This window comes from Mustelus asterias, chromosome 20 (genome assembly GCF_964213995.1).
Source record: "Mustelus asterias chromosome 20, sMusAst1.hap1.1, whole genome shotgun sequence".
In the NCBI taxonomy this organism is placed as follows: Eukaryota; Metazoa; Chordata; class Chondrichthyes; order Carcharhiniformes; family Triakidae; genus Mustelus; species Mustelus asterias.
In genome coordinates this window covers 57,777,008-57,797,420 of record NC_135820.1, presented here as the reverse complement: position 1 = coordinate 57,797,420, position 20,413 = coordinate 57,777,008, and the positions used below count along the sequence as shown (strand labels likewise).

General features: G+C 43.6%; 1 protein-coding gene across 1 annotated transcript in view; it reads right to left on the bottom strand.

Moving 5' to 3' along the window:
• Positions 1-303: 303 nt before the first annotated feature.
• The window catches only part of xkr7b (XK, Kell blood group complex subunit-related family, member 7b), a 221,219-nt gene continuing 201,109 nt past the window's right edge, over positions 304-20,413 (bottom strand). Inside the window, exons 2-3 of the mRNA XM_078236072.1 lie at positions 16,757-16,956; positions 304-1,250 (exon numbers count right to left, since the gene is read on the bottom strand). Coding sequence (XP_078092198.1) covers positions 304-1,250; positions 16,757-16,956 — 1,147 coding nt within the window. The remainder of the gene's footprint in view (positions 1,251-16,756; positions 16,957-20,413) is intronic.

Here is a 20,413-nt window from a genome sequence, read left to right as displayed (position 1 = left end):
ATCGAGCGACGCACACCCATTTTCAATTCTTTTTTTGACGATCGCAAATTCCATTTTCTGTAAAAGGCAAGAACAAAAACAAAACCTGACCATCCCACTCGACCGGAGTTGGAATGTTGTATCAATAACATGTTACAACTCCTTTGAAGACACATTTGTGGATACAGGCTTTCTGCACACTATTATGACGCAGCAAGGTCAGTGGTGGGTGACCCCCTGCGGTGCACCATGATTCTACATAGACTTGAACCCCTTTAGGAAGGGTGACTTGATTCCATGCACCTAGCTCTGCTTGTTTTGTGACTACACAGTAGTTTCGTATTCCAGTACTTCCTGTGTGAAGCTAAGGTTTCTGTACTGGAGGCGTGGAGTGGCAGGTGAGGTGTATTCCAAGGCCAGGATGGTTTTGCGCAGCCGCCTGTCAATAAAGTGCGCATCCCAAGCAGGATACCGTTTTCTGGGTAAGTCAATCCTGATAACAGGCCCTTCTGTCCGCAGTGTGCGCAACACTGGCGTTGGGGGCACACTGGGCCTTACCTGGAAAACAGGCATGCAACTGTCTCGATCAGCCGGCACTTGCTCGCCAACTGTAGTCCGGCACTGTGTCATTGATCGGGGAGGAACTGTTATAACCTGGGCGGGTATGTGTGTAGCAGTGTCTTGTTCGCTACCATCAATGCACCCTCCTTGTGATCCAAACATTGGCCCATTTGGGTGCAAAGCACCATAATATATAAACATGAAGAATATTCCAAGAGCAAAACTACTAAACACTACACAAACTATAATTAAGGCTTCAAAATCTGTTGTACGGGAATCTCTGTACAAATACCACAGCACAGTCAAGGCCGCATTTTCACAAAACGTAATGAAGTAGTAGATGAGCATTCGACACCGAGTTCTCCCTTCCTTAACATTAAACCAACAGAAAATGTAGATAATTCCAACAACCATATTATAAATGATCTCCTCCCACTTGGACATACAAAAGTCTGTTTCCCCATGAATGATCCAGAAGGTCATGATGCACCAGTGACTGACAATAAAGATTCCAAAGTAGAGTTGGAAAACCGAGGCAAACAAGGAAAATGCAATCACTCGAGCAGCAATGGTGAAGAGATGCCAAAGAATCTGTGTAATAGCAGCCTTGTAGGACATGGGCATTTTGTCATCTCTGGAGTCACGGAGTACCTTCTGGTAGGAAGCTATCATCCAAGCAAGGGACAGTAGCGATGCTGCTGCTGATAGACCTAAACAAAATAATAAATAGTTATATATGTATCAACTTTTTTCAATAATGAAACAGCACTTCCATTATAAAACCAATACTCCAAAAGTAGTCATACAGAAACATCAGCTGAGAAAGAATATATTGGCAATCTTGATTAAAAAAAGAGACATGTTGAAGATTTTCCATCTTGCACTCATCAGGACACTTCACACAATCAGCCAAAGAAGGGGGAAACAACAATTTATACTGTAGCTGAATGGTTGGTGAATAGACTGGTAGGTAGAGGTGCTGTCATGGAGAATGCACCAGGTGACTGACAGTTAACTGCCAAGCATTGTTTGAAATTTAATCCAGGCAGCTTGACCCTGATTGGTCAAGGCGTTTCCCGGAGGAATGAGTCAGCAAATGGCTGTCACTTATTTTGTTTAGCTGAAACAGGTGCAATGTGTGTGCGTGTTCTTTCCATCTGCAAAGAACAGCACCGTGTGTGTTCATATATATAGCTTCCAGTGCATGTAAATGCGTCACACGGCGAGACAATTTTTAATTGGTTGTCAGCGTAATTCTTAGCACAATGAGGATTCTTTAACAAATGTTGTCCAATTGTGGAATCACATTTAACGTTGGACAGTGTATTTTGAGTTTTGAAAGCACAGGTTGGTTGGGTATGGTCTGTATTTTGCCCGTTGCAAACAGTGGCTGGGACATGCTGTTTGATGCGATTTGCCAGTCTTTGGGATACATGGCGTACATACCTAGCATCACATTGGTACTGAAATTCATATACCACATTAATAATTTGCGTGATGGGCAGAACATCTTTTTGGTTTGATAACAGTATCTTGTTAGTGGTGAATATCACTCATGTTGCTCCTGCATTGTTACAGCTAGCTTCACCAGTTGCTCATATATTTGAAATGCTTTGCCCTTCCTGGGTAATCTGACGGGGACTGGGCGCTTTTCATGGCCAAAAGCGACGGCCTTTGGCCTGTCCATGTGTTTGCATGATATACAGTGTGAAATAATCTGATCAGGCTGGCCTGATCGGTATTCTTGCGATATGTCCTGATGAGTGCAAGACAAAAAACTTTGCCGTGTCTTTTTTTTCAGCAAAAACTCAAGTTCTGTACCACTAAACAACTATTGGTAATAATTGTGGAAACATTTTTAATATGTTTGTGTGACACTTCACTCCTGGTTATGGTAAGGGAGGAGTTAACAGTTTATTTCAAATGGCTAACCTGACCGTTTAAATTGGGTAAGAAGTCTCACAACACCAGGTTAAAGTCCAACAGGTTTATTTGGGAGCAAAAGCCACTAGCTTTCGGAGCGCTGCTCCTTCATCAGGTGAGTGGGATTTCCCACTCACCTGGTGAAGAAGCAGCGCTTCGAAAGCTAGTGGCTTTTGCTACCAAATAAACCTGTTGGACTTTAACCTGGTGTTGTGAGACTTCTTACTGTGTTTACCCCAGTCCAACGCCGGTATCCCCACATCATTTAAATTGGGGACAGAGGATTGCCGTGTGTTAACGGTGTGCTCCATTGTCCTCCGACTGTGGTTTCGAGCTTATCCCGTATGTTCGCCCAGTTTTCAGGTGGAACTAAATGAATTATTCCAGTGAAAGGTTTGCGTGAGAAGAATGCAAGTAGTGTCTTTCATCTTATTTGCTGCTTGACAAGGTGATATCACAGTGAAACGTAGTGCACTGAAAGCGGTCACAGTTCGTGTTTTGTCAGAGATCTAGTGTCACTTCAGTTGACTCAACCAAGTGAGCCCCTCAAACAAAAACACAAACTGCAGGGCAATCATGCATTTCGGCTGTTACATGATGCCTAAGGTCAGAAAAACTCCCTGTACTTACAGGATATTGTCCCATGGTATTTCTATCGGTGATCAGCAGCTACAAATAGCAGTACATTCCTCTACTGACAATCTATTATAGATTTCCAAACATTATGATGGATCATTTCAGATCATAAATACCGGGGGTCCTCTGCTGTTGTAGTTCATAGGTAGTCTGGATCTGGAAAGTGGTTGTGTAGTTTGCACGCCAACTTGGACGTTGGATGCTTCTTGTTAGTTACTTGACTTCCCTCCTTGGTGAAACATCAGGTCCAAAGATCACAAAAGTCAGGGAATGACTAGTTCTCTTTCTATAGTCTTTCTTTTGGGGGTAATTGTGTTTTTAAAACAGAATGTTCAGATGTGTTTTGTTTGCGTTTTATACAGTTGATCTGTGATAAGCTAGTCTCAAACTGTATGTATGTACAGCACAGTGGTTAGCACTGCTGCCTCACAGCGCCAGGGACCCAGGTTCAATTCTGGCCTTGGGTCACTGTCTGTGTGGAGTTTGTACATTCTCCCCATGTCTGCGTGGGTTTCCACCAGGTGCTCTGGTTTTCTCCCACAATGCAAAGATGTGCGGGTTAGGTTGATTAGCCATGATAAATTGACCTTAGTGTCAGGGGGACTAGCAGGGTAAATACATGGGGTTACGAGTACAGAGCCTGGGTGGGATTGTGGTTGGTACAGACTCGATGGGCTGAATAGTCTCCTGTACTATAGGTGTTCAATACTAAATGGCACTCCAGGCTTTGTCAGAGGATGCTAAAAAAAAAATGGTTTCTAGTCATCAATCCTTGAACAGTGGACCTAATTACTGCAATAACCAGTGGTGGGTAGCCAATTAAAGTGACAATTGAGACACTCTTCACCAGCTGTCTGGAATTTTCCAGACAACAGGTAGGCCCCTCTCTGAGGCTGAAGCCCATACACTGGATGGGGGTGACCTCTTGGAAGATAGCCGTGGGGGATGTTTGGGGGGGGGGGGGGGGGGGAGGTTACCAGTGATGCCTCCTTTAATTCCCCTCCCCCTACTCCCCATGCAGCCGCCATTACCAGCGGCACGGAGCTTGCTGGGCTAACTGCGGCCTGTGATCACATCTTGTATGTTAAACCTTCAGACAGCACCTCCATCTTGATCCACCCTCATGGATCCCACATACTTCAGCAGCACCCACCTCCACAGTGGGGCTGGGCTGCTGATGCCTCCAGATTTGGTAGCCTTTAATGAAATGAAGTTCCCCGAGGTATCCACTTTAGTGGCCGCCTCATCCAAAATCTGCCTTTGGGTACCGATGACAGCATTTATGAGTTTCCCACTCACATTTCAGCCTGATGGTGGGATCAGGACAATGTTCATGCTGGTAATGCCACATGACTTTTAAAGGAGTGATTTAAACCACTCTCAACCAGTGAAAATCAGATAAGCGGCCAGTTACAATTGTTGAGGAGATATACCTGCCAACATCCCACTCCTTTCCCATTCCTGTCCATTTTAACCTGCTTCTCCGACCAGGATATTTAATTTGATGATCAGACATGATCATAATTAATGGCGGAGCAGGTTCGAAAGGCCAAATGGCCCACTCCTGCTTCTAGGTTTGATGTTTCTATGACCAGACAATGAGGAGACCTGCCCGTTTGAGATATTCAGATTGAGGTCCCTTTGTGAAACCAGAATACTATTGTTACTAGTCACCTGCATGTTGGAGGGAAGAATCGGGACCAGGAAGGCCCATATAGATTAATTTTTTAAGATATTGAAAAAGCTTCCCATGTGGGCTTCTGCAGGAATAGAGCCCACAAGGATAATTTAGGTCTCCTCTGGCCCAGGCTCTCCCCTACCTGAAGTCTGTCTCTCTTGACAAACCCCAGTGTCACAGGCAGTTCCTGTGGTTCCCAGTGGCAGTCCCTCTGCTGCCTCACATTCTACTCATGCCCATAAGCTCGAGGCCTTTTCTTGCCAGTTTCTAGCTGACAGTGAGCTGGCATTCATGCCCCTTCCATCCGGAATTAAGATCACCCAAGTCTCACGAGGCTGGTGGCAGGAGGCTTTCTCTCTCACCTTGGCCCCATCCACCCAGAGTTTAAATTGGGGCTTCACTGAACATGATTTGTCAGGGTCATGGTATTGGCCTGATTTGAACAGCGATGTGCACCATCTTCAGACAGAAACACGCTGTGTGTATTGCGGAGGTTGCTGTAATTGTCACAATAGCAGCGGTGAATGTTATGCATTATGTGGATGCAGGTGGGTTGTGCTGAAAGAAGACAGCTGCTTACTAATCATTGAGCTGGCAAACTAAAAAATCTTGACTTTGTCGAGAGGAGCAAAGTGGGTAATTGGTAAAGTTACGTGGAGGGAAAACACCCAGATACTGGGAGTATTTCATATTTATTGCTGATTTCTTCTTGCACGTGGTAGGCGAGGCCCCTTCAGAGGGGGCCCGCCTGTTGTCTGGAAAATTCCAGACAGCATGTGCAGACTCGATGGGCTGAATGGCCTACTTCTGCTCCTATGTCTTATAGTAGTTTTGCTCAGCTGGGTTCCCTCTTCTCCATGTCATGCCACATGAAACATGTTGGACCATCTAAATAGATGTATGTACTATATACCGGCCTCGGGTGACTGTCTGTGTGGTTGAGGGTGCACACTCTCCGGTGTCCACGTGGGTTTTCTCTGGGTGCTCCGGTTTCCTCCAACACTCCAAAGATATGTGGGTTAGGTTGATTGGCCGTGCTAAATTGTGCCTTAGTGCCAGAGGGATTAGCAGAGTAAATAGGTGGGATTGCAGGGAGGGATTTGGTGGGATTGTTGTCCATGCAGAACCGATGGGGCAAAATGGCCTCCTTCTGCACTGCAGTGATTCTACGATTCTATGATATATATGCATGTTGTGGAAAAAAAAATTTTGGGAAACATTTATAACAGTTCATATCACCCTGTATCAATATTGGGGCGGCATGGTGGCACAATGGTTAGCACTGCTGCCTCACAGCGCCAGGGACCAGGGTTCGACTCCCGGCTTGGGTGACTGTCATAAGAACATAAGAAATAGGAGCAGGAGTAGGCCATCTGGCCCCTCGAGCCTGCCCCGCCATTCAATAAGATCATGGCTGATCTGACGTGGATCAGTACCACTTACCCGCCTGATCCCCATAACCCTTAATTCCCTTACCGATCAGGAATCCATCCATCCGCGCTTTAAACATATTCAGCGAGGTAGCCTCCACCACCTCAGTGGGCAGAGAATTCCAGAGATTCACCACCCTCTGGGAGAAGAAGTTCCTCCTCAACTCTGTCCTAAACCGACCCCCCTTTATTTTGAAGCTGTGTCCTCTAGTTTTAACTTCCTTACTAAGTGGAAAGAATCTCTCCGCCTCCACCCTATCCAGCCCCCGCATTATCTTATAAGTCTCCATAAGATCCCCCCTCATCCTTCTAAACTCCAACGAGTACAAACCCAATCTCCTCAGCCTCTCCTCATAATCCAAACCCCTCATCTCCGGTATCAACCTGGTGAACCTTCTCTGCACTCCCTCCAATGCCAATATATCCTTCCTCATATAAGGGGACCAATACTGCACACAGTATTCCAGCTGCGGCCTCACCAATGCCCTGTACAGGTGCATCAAGACATCCCTGCTTTTATATTCTATCCCCCTCGCGATATAGGCCAACATCCCATTTGCCTTCTTGATCACCTGTTGTACCTGCAGACTGGGCTTTTGCATCTCATGCACAAGGACCCCCAGGTCCCTTTGCACGGTAGCATGTTTTAATTTGTTTCCATTGAGATAGTAATCCCATTTGTTATTATTTCCTCCAAAGTGTATAACCTCGCATTTATCAACGTTATACTCCATTTGCCATATCCTCGCCCACTCACTCAGCCTGTCCAAATCTCTCTGCAGATCTTCTCCGTCCTCCACACGATTCACTTTTCCACTTATCTTTGTGTCGTCTGCAAACTTCATTACCCTACACTCCGTCCCCTCCTCCAGATCATCTATATAAATGGTAAATAGTTGCGGCCCGAGTACCGATCCCTGCGGCACGCCACTAGTTACCTTCCTCCAACCGGAAAAACACCCATTTATTCCGACTCTTTGCTTCCTGTCGGATAGCCAGTCCCCAATCCACTTTAACACACTACCCCCAACTCCGTGTGCCCTAATCTTCTTCAGCAGCCTTTTATGGGGCACCTTATCAAACGCCTTTTGGAAATCCAAAAACACCGCATCCACCGGTTCTCCTCCATCAACCGCCCTAGTCACATCTTCATAAAAATCCAACATGTTCGTCAAGCACGACTTTCCCCTCATGAATCCATGCTGCGTCTGATTGATCGAACCATTTCTATCCAGATGCCCTGCTATCTCCTCTTTAATAATGGATTCCAGCATTTTCCCTACTACAGATGTTAAGCTGACCGGCCTATAGTTACCCGCCTTTTGTCTCCTTCCTTTTTTAAACAGCGGCGTAACATTAGCCGTTTTCCAATCAACCGGCACTACCCCAGAATGCAACGAGTTTTGATAAATAATCACTAACGCATCCACTATTACCTCTGACATTTCTTTCAATACCCTGGGATGCATTCCATCCGGACCCGGGGACTTGTCCACCTTCAGTCCCATTAGTCTACCCAGCACTGCCTCTCTGGTAACATTAATTGTATTAAGTATTTCTCCTGCTGCCAACCCTCTATCGTTAATATTTGGCAAACTATTTGTGTCCTCCACCGTGAAGACCGACACAAAAAACTTATTTAAAGACTCAGCCATATCCTCATTTCCCACTATTAACTCCCCCCTCTCGTCCTCCAAGGGTCCAACATTCACTCTGTCTGTGTGGAGTCTGCACGTTCTCCCCGTGTCTCTGTGGGTTTCCTCCGGGTCCTCTGGTTTCCTCCCACAGTCTGAAAGACGTGCTGGTTAGGTGCATAGGCCACGCTAAATTCTCCCTCAGTGTAACCCGAACAGGCGCTGGAGTGTGGCGACTAGGGGATTTTCACAGTAACTTCATTGCAGTGTTAATGTAAGCCTAACTGTGACACTAATAAATAAACTAAACTAAAAGTATCAAATACTGACAAATTTGCAATCAACATTTATCCTAAAAATACATAAAACAAATGCGGGAAAAATGAGAAAGCCTGTCATTTCCAGTTGTTTTTCTGAGTTTGATGCAAGTTGGATCTGTCCAATAGGAGAGGAGCCCTAGTGGTGCCAATCTCGAAGAAAGTTCAAGACTAAAAGGATATGAATGGAACTTCTCTAAATGCAGTGTCTTCCTCTCAGTAGAGTGGGATGCTGATCCATGCTGTTAAAATGATCCAGACAGTTTCTACTATACCTACAGACTGGAAACCTAAGAAACACCTCAAGAGCGAGACACCAGATAAGCATTAGAACTCAAATTCCCAACATCCTATCTCAAGCTACATTACACAACAACTTTTAAAAAATTGCTCTTACAATTAATCACGGGAAGACTTCAGTAATATAATCTGTGACTCTAGGGGCTATTGGAATCCACCGAACTTTAATTCTTTTGCCCTCAATATCTATGCGCTTTTGTGGAAATCGCACTAAAATTCTGATGAGCATTTTGTCTACTCGCAATCCATCCATGTATTGATTTTGCAATCAATGTCATTGCTTCAGTCATTCGGTAAATTTATTTTAAATAAATGCAGTGCACTTATATCATGGGTCCACTATTCTTCTGGAAATCAATGGCTTCACTAACAGGTATGTCAGTAAGTATTTTTTCAGGCATGGATTTGTTGAAAGATTTCTATGTTGTATATTTGCAGTTAGATGTAAAATAAATAGCAAAACCCCAGACATTCAGTTCTGGGCACCGGTGATGCTCTTTATTTTTCAATCATTGATGGTGTCAGTGCCAGGGAAAGAAATCTCTTCTTACTTGCTTCTGCATTAGCATCTGCAACATATACTCGCAGGTCAGGAGTAGCAAACTACCGAGTCACAAATCATCAGCTTTTGAATTTTGAAGAATGCTCACTTGTGCTAAAGTGAAATCTCCAATTTGCATGACAATGTTGGTAGCAAGAATAGAAGAGCAGAATACTTTTTAAAAGGCGTAAGATTTGTAAATGTCGATTCCGGTGAGACGCGGGTGTACTTGTACAAGGAACACAAAATTAGCGGACATGTATAGCAAGCAAAGGCAAATGGCAATTTGGCCTTTACTGCAAGGGGACAGGAGTACAAGGTGAAGAAAGTCTTGCTACCAGTGAACCACATCTACAGTAGTGTGTGCAGTTTTGGGGTGGTATTCAATGGAAGCAATGGGGATTTTACCTGGCAGCTGGAGAGTTGGTGAGAGCTCTGCATTGCCTCCTTTTGGGAAGGCCCGTTGGGTTAAGTGCCAATCAGGCACTTTAATTGGACAGTAGCAGGCCTTCCAGGCCTCATGGACTCAAGAGGTGAATTGCATGCTGATAGGTAAGTGATGTTAGTAACATTAGAATACATTGAACAGCAGGTGATAGAACATCACTGTTTGTTACAAGATGATAGGTTGCCCCTTAGATATGCCAGCTAATCAATTTATCAAAGATGTACCTTTGATCTTATTATCCTCCATCTCATACTTTCCTTTTTCCTTACTTCCATTTCCCTTACTTCACTATTCACTTGCTTTGATTTAGATGTTCACCTCTAGTCATTAATAACTTTACTGATCCTATTTCAAACCGGTGAGTCCTTTAAAGGGTGATCTGCCATCATGGCAGTTACATCAATGTTCTTTGCAATGGTGCATTCCAGAGGTGATCCTGCCACAGAGTTTGCAGAATAACCAGGAGGGCACTTCACCTGAATGAGGAATTCCACACCAACCGTGGACATGTCTTGGGTCTCCATTGCTCTATGCAGTCAAAAATTCTGACAAGGATTGGGGAGGAAGGGGTTTGCCCTGTTGGCCCTCCCCATGCAGTAACTCCCCTGTGCAGTATATAAAGGGATCAATCCAAATATTGTACTTGACTTAAGTCATTCTGAAGAGCATCATATCTGACTCGATATACCAGGTCCTATTTGAATTGGTTTAGTGGGAATTCCCTGCATAGGGAGCATCCAATCCCATCTCCCCTATATCATTGACTTGTAAGAGACCTGCAGAGGTCCAGACAAGGCCACCTGGGAAATTCTAATTCAAATCCTGGCCTCTTTTGGACCTGTTCTGTCGTAGACAGTGGATTTGGCATTGTTATTTTATTTTTATTGCCACTGTTTAAGATGACCTTTATTCCTAGTCACTGCATCTTTCAACCACACTCTCAGTCTCCATTTAGCTTTGATCAAATCCCTAACCTATCATCTTGTAACAAAACAGTGGTGTTCTTTCACCTGCTGTTCAATGTATTCTAATATTACTAACATCACTTACCTATCAGCACGCAATTCACTCTGAATTTATTGATACAACCTGCTATCACACACAAAGCATGCTACAAAGAAATACTTTCAACGTTATTACCATTTCTCAGTATTGTCCAAAGCAAATTGCTGACTTCCCCACAGCTGCAGCCAGTCTCACCATTTTAGTTGCACGCACTAATTTTAAATGCTGTACACATAATATGGCTACACGTATTTCACACGTCTTTTCTGGTGTGAGGTTCAGGTCCGCAGGGTGATGCACCATCTCTAACCATGCTTCCTTGGTACAAGTGCGGGGCTGTGGGGAATAGGAATGTCCCTTCTGGCACTCACGGAAACATCAATAACTCTAGGGCTGGAGCCTTTACACTGACACCCACCCCCCCCCCCCCCCCCAGGTGGGCTCTGAGGTAGGGAGGGCGGAGGAGACAAGTTGGAGGTGCATGGCCTGCCCTGTCCTCACCACTGATTTTACACTGTGGTGGGCAGGTTCTCCAATGAGAAGCCCACCCTTGTCCCAATTAAAGTCCTTAAGAGGACCCAGAAATAAGGAACGTTAAATCCGGATGGAAATGGTGGGGGGCGGGGAAGAGGTGGGGGGCAATTCCTTCAGAAGCCCCTTACTGACCTGGAGCACCCCTTTAAGGCATGTTCAAATCTAACCCACCCTTCCTCAGCCTGTCCTCTGAGACCTCCATTGGGACCTCTTTCACTTGCCGGCTCTCCAAAATCCAGGACGTAATCTCAGGTTGCATGGTGCAGTTCCTCTTCCAGCCTCTGCAGCGTGTTGCTGGAGGGACTGGAGGGTTGCTGGCCAATCTGATTGGCCGGCAGCTCCCGAAGATGGGATTTCCTCCCATGTAAGGGCTGGAAGACCCTCCTTGTGCCAATCAATGCTTGTTCGAACATAAAATGGCATCGGGGTTGTCAGAGTCTGTGTGATATGTTCCCTACTTACTCTTCCAATAGTACAGGCAGCAACTTCCATCAGCACATCCCTTCAGTCTGCTAAACTTTCTTTAAGAGATGCTTTCGGGCTTTAAACTAACTGGGAGACCCTCCGCATACTGTGTCCTATGAGGCAATAGCCTGTTGGAAGTTTGGGTTCGTCTTCTACAAGATAGCTTTCTGGAACAGAATGTTGAGGAACCAACTAGTGAACAAACCATTTGAGGTCTAGTATTAGGCAATGAGAAAAGGCCAAATATAATTTCATTGCAAAGGAGCCTTTGGAGAAGCTTGACCACAGTATGATAGAGTCTTCCATGAAGGAACTAGGGTTTTAAATCTAAACACGAAAACCTACAACAGTATGAGGGGCAAGCTGGTTGTGGTAGATTGGAAAACGACACTGAAAGGTATAGGAGGGTTGACAGGCAATGCTAGAGTTTAAGTATTAATACATGGATTACATCAAATATATATTCATTCGATATTACAAAAAGCCAACAGGAAAAGTGATCTACCCGTGCCTAACAAGAAAATTTAAAGATTGTATTAGATCAAAGGAAGAGGCTTATTAAGTTGCCAAAAGTAGCAAGCCTGAGGATTGGAAGCATTTTAATATTCAGCAAAGGAGGATCAAGAAACTGATGCAGAAAAAGAAAAAGAATATGATTAAATGAAAGAGAAACATAAAAACAGACTGTAAAAACTTCTATACGTGTGTAAAACAGAGTGGGTTAGCCCACTACAGGCAGAGATAGGAGAATTTATCCTGAGGAATAAGGAAATGGCAGAGAAGTAAAGCAAATATATGAGGTGGAATTTCCCATTTTGAGACTAAGTCCTGTGGCAGGGGCAGGAACATACTATTTGAACCTATCTGAAAACACCTTACTGTCCACCCCAGTCTAATGCCGGCATCTCCACTTCATGGAAGAAGATACAAAAAACCTCTCAGAAATACCAGAGTACTAAGTGACTAGTGAGAATGAGAAACTGAAAGAAATTAGTGTTAGTAAAAAAGTAGTACTGGAGAAATTATGAGGACTGAAAGTTGATAAATTCCCTAGACCTGATGATCTACATCCCAGAATGTTGAAAGAGGTGGCTGTAGAGATAAAGGGTGTGTTGGTGGTCATCTTCCAAAGTTCTATAGATTCTGGAATATTTCATGCAGATTGGAAGGTGGCAAATGTAACCCCACTACCTAAGAAAGGAGGGAGCGAGAAAACAGGGGAACTATAGAGCTGTCAGCCTGATGTCAGTCGTAGGGAAATACTAGAATCTATTGTAAAGGATTTTCAGAAGGCTTTCGATAAGGCTGCACACAAAATGAAATGTTAGCGGAATCACTACACCTGGGATTACATCGCTGCCATGGTCAACATTTGTTATCCATCCCTAATTAGCCTTGAACTGAGTAGTTTGCCAGGTCATTTCAGAGGGCAGTTAAGAGTCAATTATTACTGTGGACCTGGAGTCACATGTGGGCCAGACCAGGTAAGGATGGCAGATTGCCTTCCCTAGATAACGTCAGTGAACCGGATGGATTTTTGCAACAATCAATGATTGTTTCATGGTCACCATTACTGAAACTAACTTTCAATTCCAGATTAATTAATTGAGTTTAAATTTGATTAGCTGCTTTGAGAGGATTTGAACCCATCTAAAACACCTTAATGGCAACAACAACATGCTACATAAGTTCAATTTCTTGCCTTCTTCCATTGTTCTTACACTCTCTAAAATATGTTTAGAAGTATATTGACATAACCTATGACCAAACAGTTTAAAAAAAATACTATTTTATTGGTTTGGCACAAAAATAAAAACCTGATATTAACATTATTGATTGATCTTAAAATGTCTACCAACCATAACCTCGTATTAAAGAATCCATTCTTGGTACAAAGATTAAATTTGACACAGAGTGCATGGCTGGATCAAGAAACTGATCCAATCCAATTAGGTTATTTTAACGGGATTGGGCCATACTTAGATTTGCAATGAAAACTCAGTTCCGGCTTTTTAAAAATGATAACGTAAAACATTCAGGACAGGAGGAGAATTGAGATAGCACTGAATTGAATGTCCTTTCACAGGTAATCTAATATATTTAAGTTTTCCTGTTTAAAGTCCTCCTGTGCATATAAAGCAGGACTTGAACCTATCTGAAGTACCAAATGCAACAATAACATGCTATACAAGTGCAAGTTCTTTCTTTCTTCCAATCTGGCCAATTAGTTTTGGAGACAGGATGGTCTACTCCGTGAGCTGGAGAACAAGCAGGAGTATGAGCTCAGCTCCATTGGGGAAGGCACACTGGAATTAAGTACCCGACTGGCCATCATCAGACCTTCCCTGGAAATCCCAACCCCTCCCATCACAGGCTAAATACCAGCTTTATGCGCACAAGACATATGTGGCCAATTTTCCACATGGTGGGGTAGGTGCCAGTCTTTCAGCTGTACTGGAATAGCTCAGTAAGGAGATGATTATTTCTGGAACATAATTATTCAGCATTACAGCCAGAATGCCATCATGGTCCATAGCAGTTGCTATATCCAGTGCACTCAGCCATTTCTTGATATCATATGGAGTAAATTGGATTGGCTGAGGACTTGTCTCTGTGAAAATGCAGGCCTTAGATGGAAGTGGAAATGCATCATCCACTTGGCATTTCTGGCTGAAGATGTCAGTGGACATGTCATCTTTCGCTCTCGTGCCAACTTCAGTCATCATTGAAGACCAAGATGTCCAGGGAGTTTCCCCCTTTGCTGTTTAATTGTCCACAACCAGTCATGACTGGATGTGATAGGACTACAGAGCTTTGACCTGATTCAGGAGGATCACTTATGTCTGAATTAGCACGCTCATTCTACTGTTTAGCATACAAGTAATCCCATGTTGTAGCTTCACCAGATTGCCACCTTATGCCGAGGCATGCTCTCTAATACTCCTCATTGAACTAGTGTCGACACTTTGGTTTGATGATAATGATAGGCTGAGGGATATGCTATGCTCAAGTTTACGATTGTGGTGGAAAACAATTCTGCTGCAGTTGATGGACCACCGTGCTTCACCGAGCTGCCAGACTTGTCCTGAATCTAATTCATTTACCCCAGTGGCAGTGCTGCAGAACACAATGGAGGATGCCCTCAGTGGAGAAGGCTTCATCTCCACAAAGGCTGCCGTGGTCACTCCTACCGACACTGTCATGGACATATAGGCGAGGATGAGGTCTATAGGCGTGTCTCTCATTGTTCCTCACACAACCTGCCATAATCGGAGTCTGCCACCTATATCCTTCAGGATTTGGCATTGGTGCTACAGAGCCTTTCTTGGTGATGAACATTAAAGTCTCATACAGGTTACATTCTGTGCCCTTACGAGCCTCATTGCTCCTTCCAAATGTGGTCAACATGGAGGAGTGAGTGCAGCGGGAAATCAGCGGGAGGCTTTCTTGCCCATGTTTGACCTGATGCCATGAGACTTCATTGCATCCACAATGTTGAGGACTCACTGCCTTCTGACTGTACACTTCTGTAGTGGGTCTACCTTGTTGATGGATCAGGGCACATACAAGGATGATAATGGACAAGTCTGAGATATCAGCTGTTAGTTATAATTTGTTGGTCAGTTTGTTGCTCAGCTAGTCAATGGGACAATTTACCTAATATTGTCACAAATTCCTAGAGGTTAGTGAGGATGACTTTGCAAGATTGACTGGGCTGTGTGTGCCTTTGCCATGTCCAAAACTGATGCTGAGGTTGAAGTCGAAAGGCTCCTCTAGTTTTTTCTTGCAAATTATTTTCATGGTTCGATACAACTGAGTAATTTGCTAGAATATTTCAGAGGGCAGTTAGCAGTCAACCAGATTGCTGTGGGCCTGGAGTCACGTGTAGACCAGGCAATAAGGATGACAGATTACCTTCCCTCAAGGCCAAGAATGGGATTTTCCACTTCACGATCTTCATTAGTGATACCAGTTTTTATATAATGAACTGAATTTAAATTCACAAACTGCCATGGGGGTGTATATCCATGTAATCAGCTCTGTCTTCAAGATTATTATTGCAGTGACATAACCACTGCGCTATCCCTAACCATTATAGGAACTGCTTAGGAAAATGACATTTAGATAATATTTTTAAAATGAATGTCAAAGTTAGGTCAACATAGACGACTGGAATACGTTTACTTGTCTAAAACGCAGACACTAATAGATCAAAGTACAGAATAGCAAGGCCATTCAGTCCATTTGGCCTATCCTTCTATAGAAACCAATGGATATTATCCAACTGCCTGAAACAATTCCACAGGTTTAGCTGTGGGATACATGTTAATAATTGCGAATCTAAGATTAAGAAAGAAAATCAGTTGAAACTTTTCCTTCAAAACAATAGCAGTATTTTTGAACATTACTAGAGAGTGTTTAAAGTTTAAGAAGTTTAAAGTTTATTTATTAGTGTCACAAGTAGGGGCTTACATTAACACTGCAATGAGTTACTGTGAAAATCCCCTGGTCGCCACACTCCGGCGCCTGTTCAGGCACACTGAGGGAGAATTTAAACACGGCCACTGCACCTAACCAGCACGTCTTTCGGATTGTGGGAGAAAACCAGAGCACCCAGAGGAAAACCTTGCAGACACGGGGAGAACATGCAGATTCCGCACAGACATTGACCCAAGCCGAGAATCGAACCTGGTGTCCCTTGCGCTAATAGGCAGCAGTGCTAACCACTGTGCCATCGTGTGGAATAAATCTTTGGCTTAAATGTAGCACTCCTACTCTGAGGTTGAAGGAGCAGGTTTTAAACTCAGTCCCCACAGTCCCCGCTAGAGGAGATTGGACTTTCTCCTAAATTCTGGATTGTCATCCAGCAGGATAATTTCATGCAAATGGATCTAGGTGACCCACCCTTCATCTTTTGGATTATTGGAACCCATCAAACCCTCAGACCATACAGGGTGAATCATCCTGGTCGGGTGGACATAAGGTTGATGTAAAGACGGTTACGGCCATTAAAGATTGTAGCCGGCTAGACTTTTAATCAGCCTGTGAATCTTTCCACTGTTCTCCCAAGGGAAGGAGTAAAGATATGAAAAAAAACAACAGTCAGTCAACGACAGTCTAAATGCATTGAGAGGACAGTTTGTTAAATTTCTGAAGTGAGAGAAGGGAATCCATAATGCAGCGAGAAAATGCCAAGTAGGTGAGGATGACATAAAGGGAGAAACAGTTCGCCTTTTCCCATTCCTAAAGAGCTGGGTTCTTTCGGGTGCGGTTTTATATTGAGAGAGAGATTGTTGAGCCTTACCTTGCAAGGTTCCAATTTGGTTTCTCTGCACCATAATACTGAGCTGAAGGACGAGCTGTGGTGCACTTTTCAGAAAGGTCTCCAGCAGACGCAGCATGTTTATATCAGCACTCTCAAACATCATTCTCCAGTAGAAGTGTCGGCGCTCATGTTCTCTGTGCCAACGGCTCTGAATTCCAAGGTACATAGCTCTGAGATACCTATTGAAAACATAGAAATAACATTCAAGGTAATTTAATGACTGTTAATTCCACTTTATGAGTGACTGTCCCATACATAGTAGCTGATGGGGGCATGTGCTTAGCAATCAATCAATCTACAACAAGAGGTCACCGGTATAGGTTGAGAGGCGGTAGATTTAAAACAGAGGCGAGGAGGAACTACTTCTCGCAGGGGGTGGTGAATTTGTGGAACTCGCTGCCCCATATTGCAATGTGGTTGACTGTCTACTGCCCTCTGAAATGGCCTAGCAAGCCACTCATTTCAAGGGCAGCTCGAGATGGGCAATAAATGCTGGCCAGCCAGCGATGCCCATGTCCCATGAAGGAATATTAAAAATAATTAACTACTATACTGTGGAGTCTCATTCCTCCTGCTATTAATTGTTGCCGAAGGTTTTAAAAGACATGCACTTTTCTTTTTTTCCCTCTCTTCAATTCCGTCGCTCTTTCCCCCCACTATTTCTTTCAGTCACACATGGAGTCTGAATTATTAAATGGTTTCAAGAAGGGGAGAAGATATATTTCTAATTTTAAAAAAACGGGTTAAAAGGGATATAGGGGACAGGTAGGGAGGTGGATTTGAGACCAGGGAGAGATCGATCTGATTGAATGGTGGAGAAGACGCGAAGGGGTGAATTGCCTACTTCTGCTCCTAATTCACATGTTCCTATTTAAATTTCCACACAGGGTGAATGAATAAAAGAGACCATTTAAATAGTTAGTGTAAGCAAACGTAACTAATTTGTCAAACGGATTCCCAAAAATAGGACCTGTAACCAATCTGGACGAGTTAAAACTTCAAATTAAAACAAAAGTCAAAGTTTACGCCATTGCAATGAGTAACCTGAGCTTTTGACAAGATAACACCTTAAAGCTGTTGAAACATTTTGCTGTAAAGAATCTGAAGATAATCTTCCAATTTATCCCAGGTGAGATAGTGCACCGTGATTTATTAGGGCAGGACACCTACCATATCTGCTGTTAGACTTGCCCTTGGATATTTATTTTTCTGTGTGGCAAGTTGCTGAAGGAGTGAGGACTGAGAAAGAAATGTAAATGAGAGTGAGTGAATTCAATGCCAAATGTGTGACTGACAGAAATAGTGGGGGAAAAGAACAACAGAATTAAAGAGAGAGAAAAAGAAGTACATGTTTTTTAAAACCTTCGACAACAATTAATAGCAGAAGGAATGAGACTCCACAGCATAGTAGTTAATTTTTAAAAAATATTCCATCATGGGACATGGGCATCGCTGGCTGGCCAGCATTTATTGCCCATCTCTAGTTGCCCTTGAAATGATGGCTTGCTAGGCCATTTCAGAGGGTAGTAAAGAGTCTGCTCTAGCTCTGGAGTCACATGTAGGCCAGACCAGGTAAGGACGGCAGATTTCCTTTCCTAAAAGGACATTAGTGAACCAGATGGGTTTTTTTCAACAATCAACAATGGTTTCATGGTCGTTAGTAGATTCTTAATTCCAGATATTTTTAATCGAATTCGAGTTCCACCATCTGCCATGTAAGCACCTTGACTGACACAGAGACACAGAGACACAGAGACACACAGACACAGAGACACAGAGACACAGAGACACAGAGACACACAGAGACACACAGACACACAGACACACAGACACACAGAGACACAGAGACACAGAGACACACAGACACAGAGACACAGAGACACAGAGACACAGAGACACAGAGACACACAGACACAGAGACACAGAGACAAACAGACACAGAGACAAACAGACACAGAGACACAGAGACACAGAGACACACAGAGACACACAGAGACACACAGAGACACACAGACACAGAGACACAGAGACACAGAGACACAGAGACACACAGACACACACAGACACACACAGACACACAGACACACACAGACACACACAGACACACACAGACACACACACACACAGACACACACAGACACACACACACACACAATACATTTTTATCAGTTTGTACCAACGCTAAGGTTGTAAGAGACAAGTTTATGAATCTGTTCCAAGCAGAGAATTTCAACTATCCTCAACGCATATTGAAAAACTGTGGGAGACCTCATCAATATTTTCAGCCATGGGGTATATGCCTCTGATTTTCCAATGTTCACTTCCTTGCATGCAAGATTCACTGTGGGAACGCAAAAAAAAAATGTGCCCACGGTCAAAAGAGGTCAGGAGCTTGCTGATTCTGTTTCACATTTCAGGCTGTAAACCCAGCCTGGTATAAAACCAGGCGTAAGACGTAGCCAAAACATATTTGGAACTTTGTGGATGCTTTCTATGCTTAACTGCAATTAATTTAAATGTTTATCCACTGCAGATATTTTCATACGTACTATTACAGTTTCAGCCACGGAAAGCTGCATATACATGCAACCATACATGTACAGATAAAAGCAAAATACTGCGGATGCTGGAATCGGAAACAAAAACACAAAATGCTGGAAAATCTCAGCAGATCTGACAGCATCTGTGGAGAAAGAATAGAGTCAACGTTTTGAGTCTGGATGACCCTGCGTCAGAGCCCTGACGAAGCATGCTCTGACGAAGGTTGTCCAGACTTGAAATGTTGGCTCCATTCTCTCTCCACAGATGCTGTCAGACCTGCTGGGATTTTCCAGCATTTTCTGCATACATGCACAGAGTTCTGTCTGGTCATAGAAGTCAAGTTTCAGCTGGAAAATCCCACCCAATGAAACAGTTCTCAAAATCTAATATCCATCAATTTCGCGACTGCTTCGATCTGGTCACCCTGACAGTTCTGTAAGCAGATGCTAAATTGCTGGTTGCTGTTTTATCAAATGCTTCAAACCTGAAGTAAAAGTTAGTCTATTTTTGCTTAATCTCAGCTGCAAAAAGCTGAAAAATTGAATAATTTTGCATGTTGAATTCTCCAAAAAAAAAGGAAGAACGTTTGAGAAAATTTTCCAAACCCTGTGCCAAGGACTCAGTGATAAGATTTGTGTTTTATAGGATTTTTATCCTGAGGGAAGTGTCTCTTAATACAATTGGTGTCAGGAACCTTATTCCAAGAAAGTTGCTGAATTTCAGTGTTAATATGAGGCCAGAATCCAAGATGATGCAGGACTGAATTCCTATATTTATTTTAATGGACTGTAACGCATTCTTTTGTAGGGCTACAGTGCCAACGTACTGTGGGTTGGCAAGGCTATACTATTGAGTGCAGTTAATGGAGCAAGAGCATTTGGCTGCCCTTTAGATATGAAAACACAGTATCATACTTGTTGGAATGGCACACACTCACACTCACGGGTGTGCACACTTCACAAATTTGCCCAATAAAAACAGAGGCCTCATTATGGATGCCTCAGAGGAGAACAGCTTCCATGGGCAGCAAAGAAATAAACATTAGCCTGGAGAGGATGTAACTGCAAGTGACATCTGTGCCACTCTCAAACACTC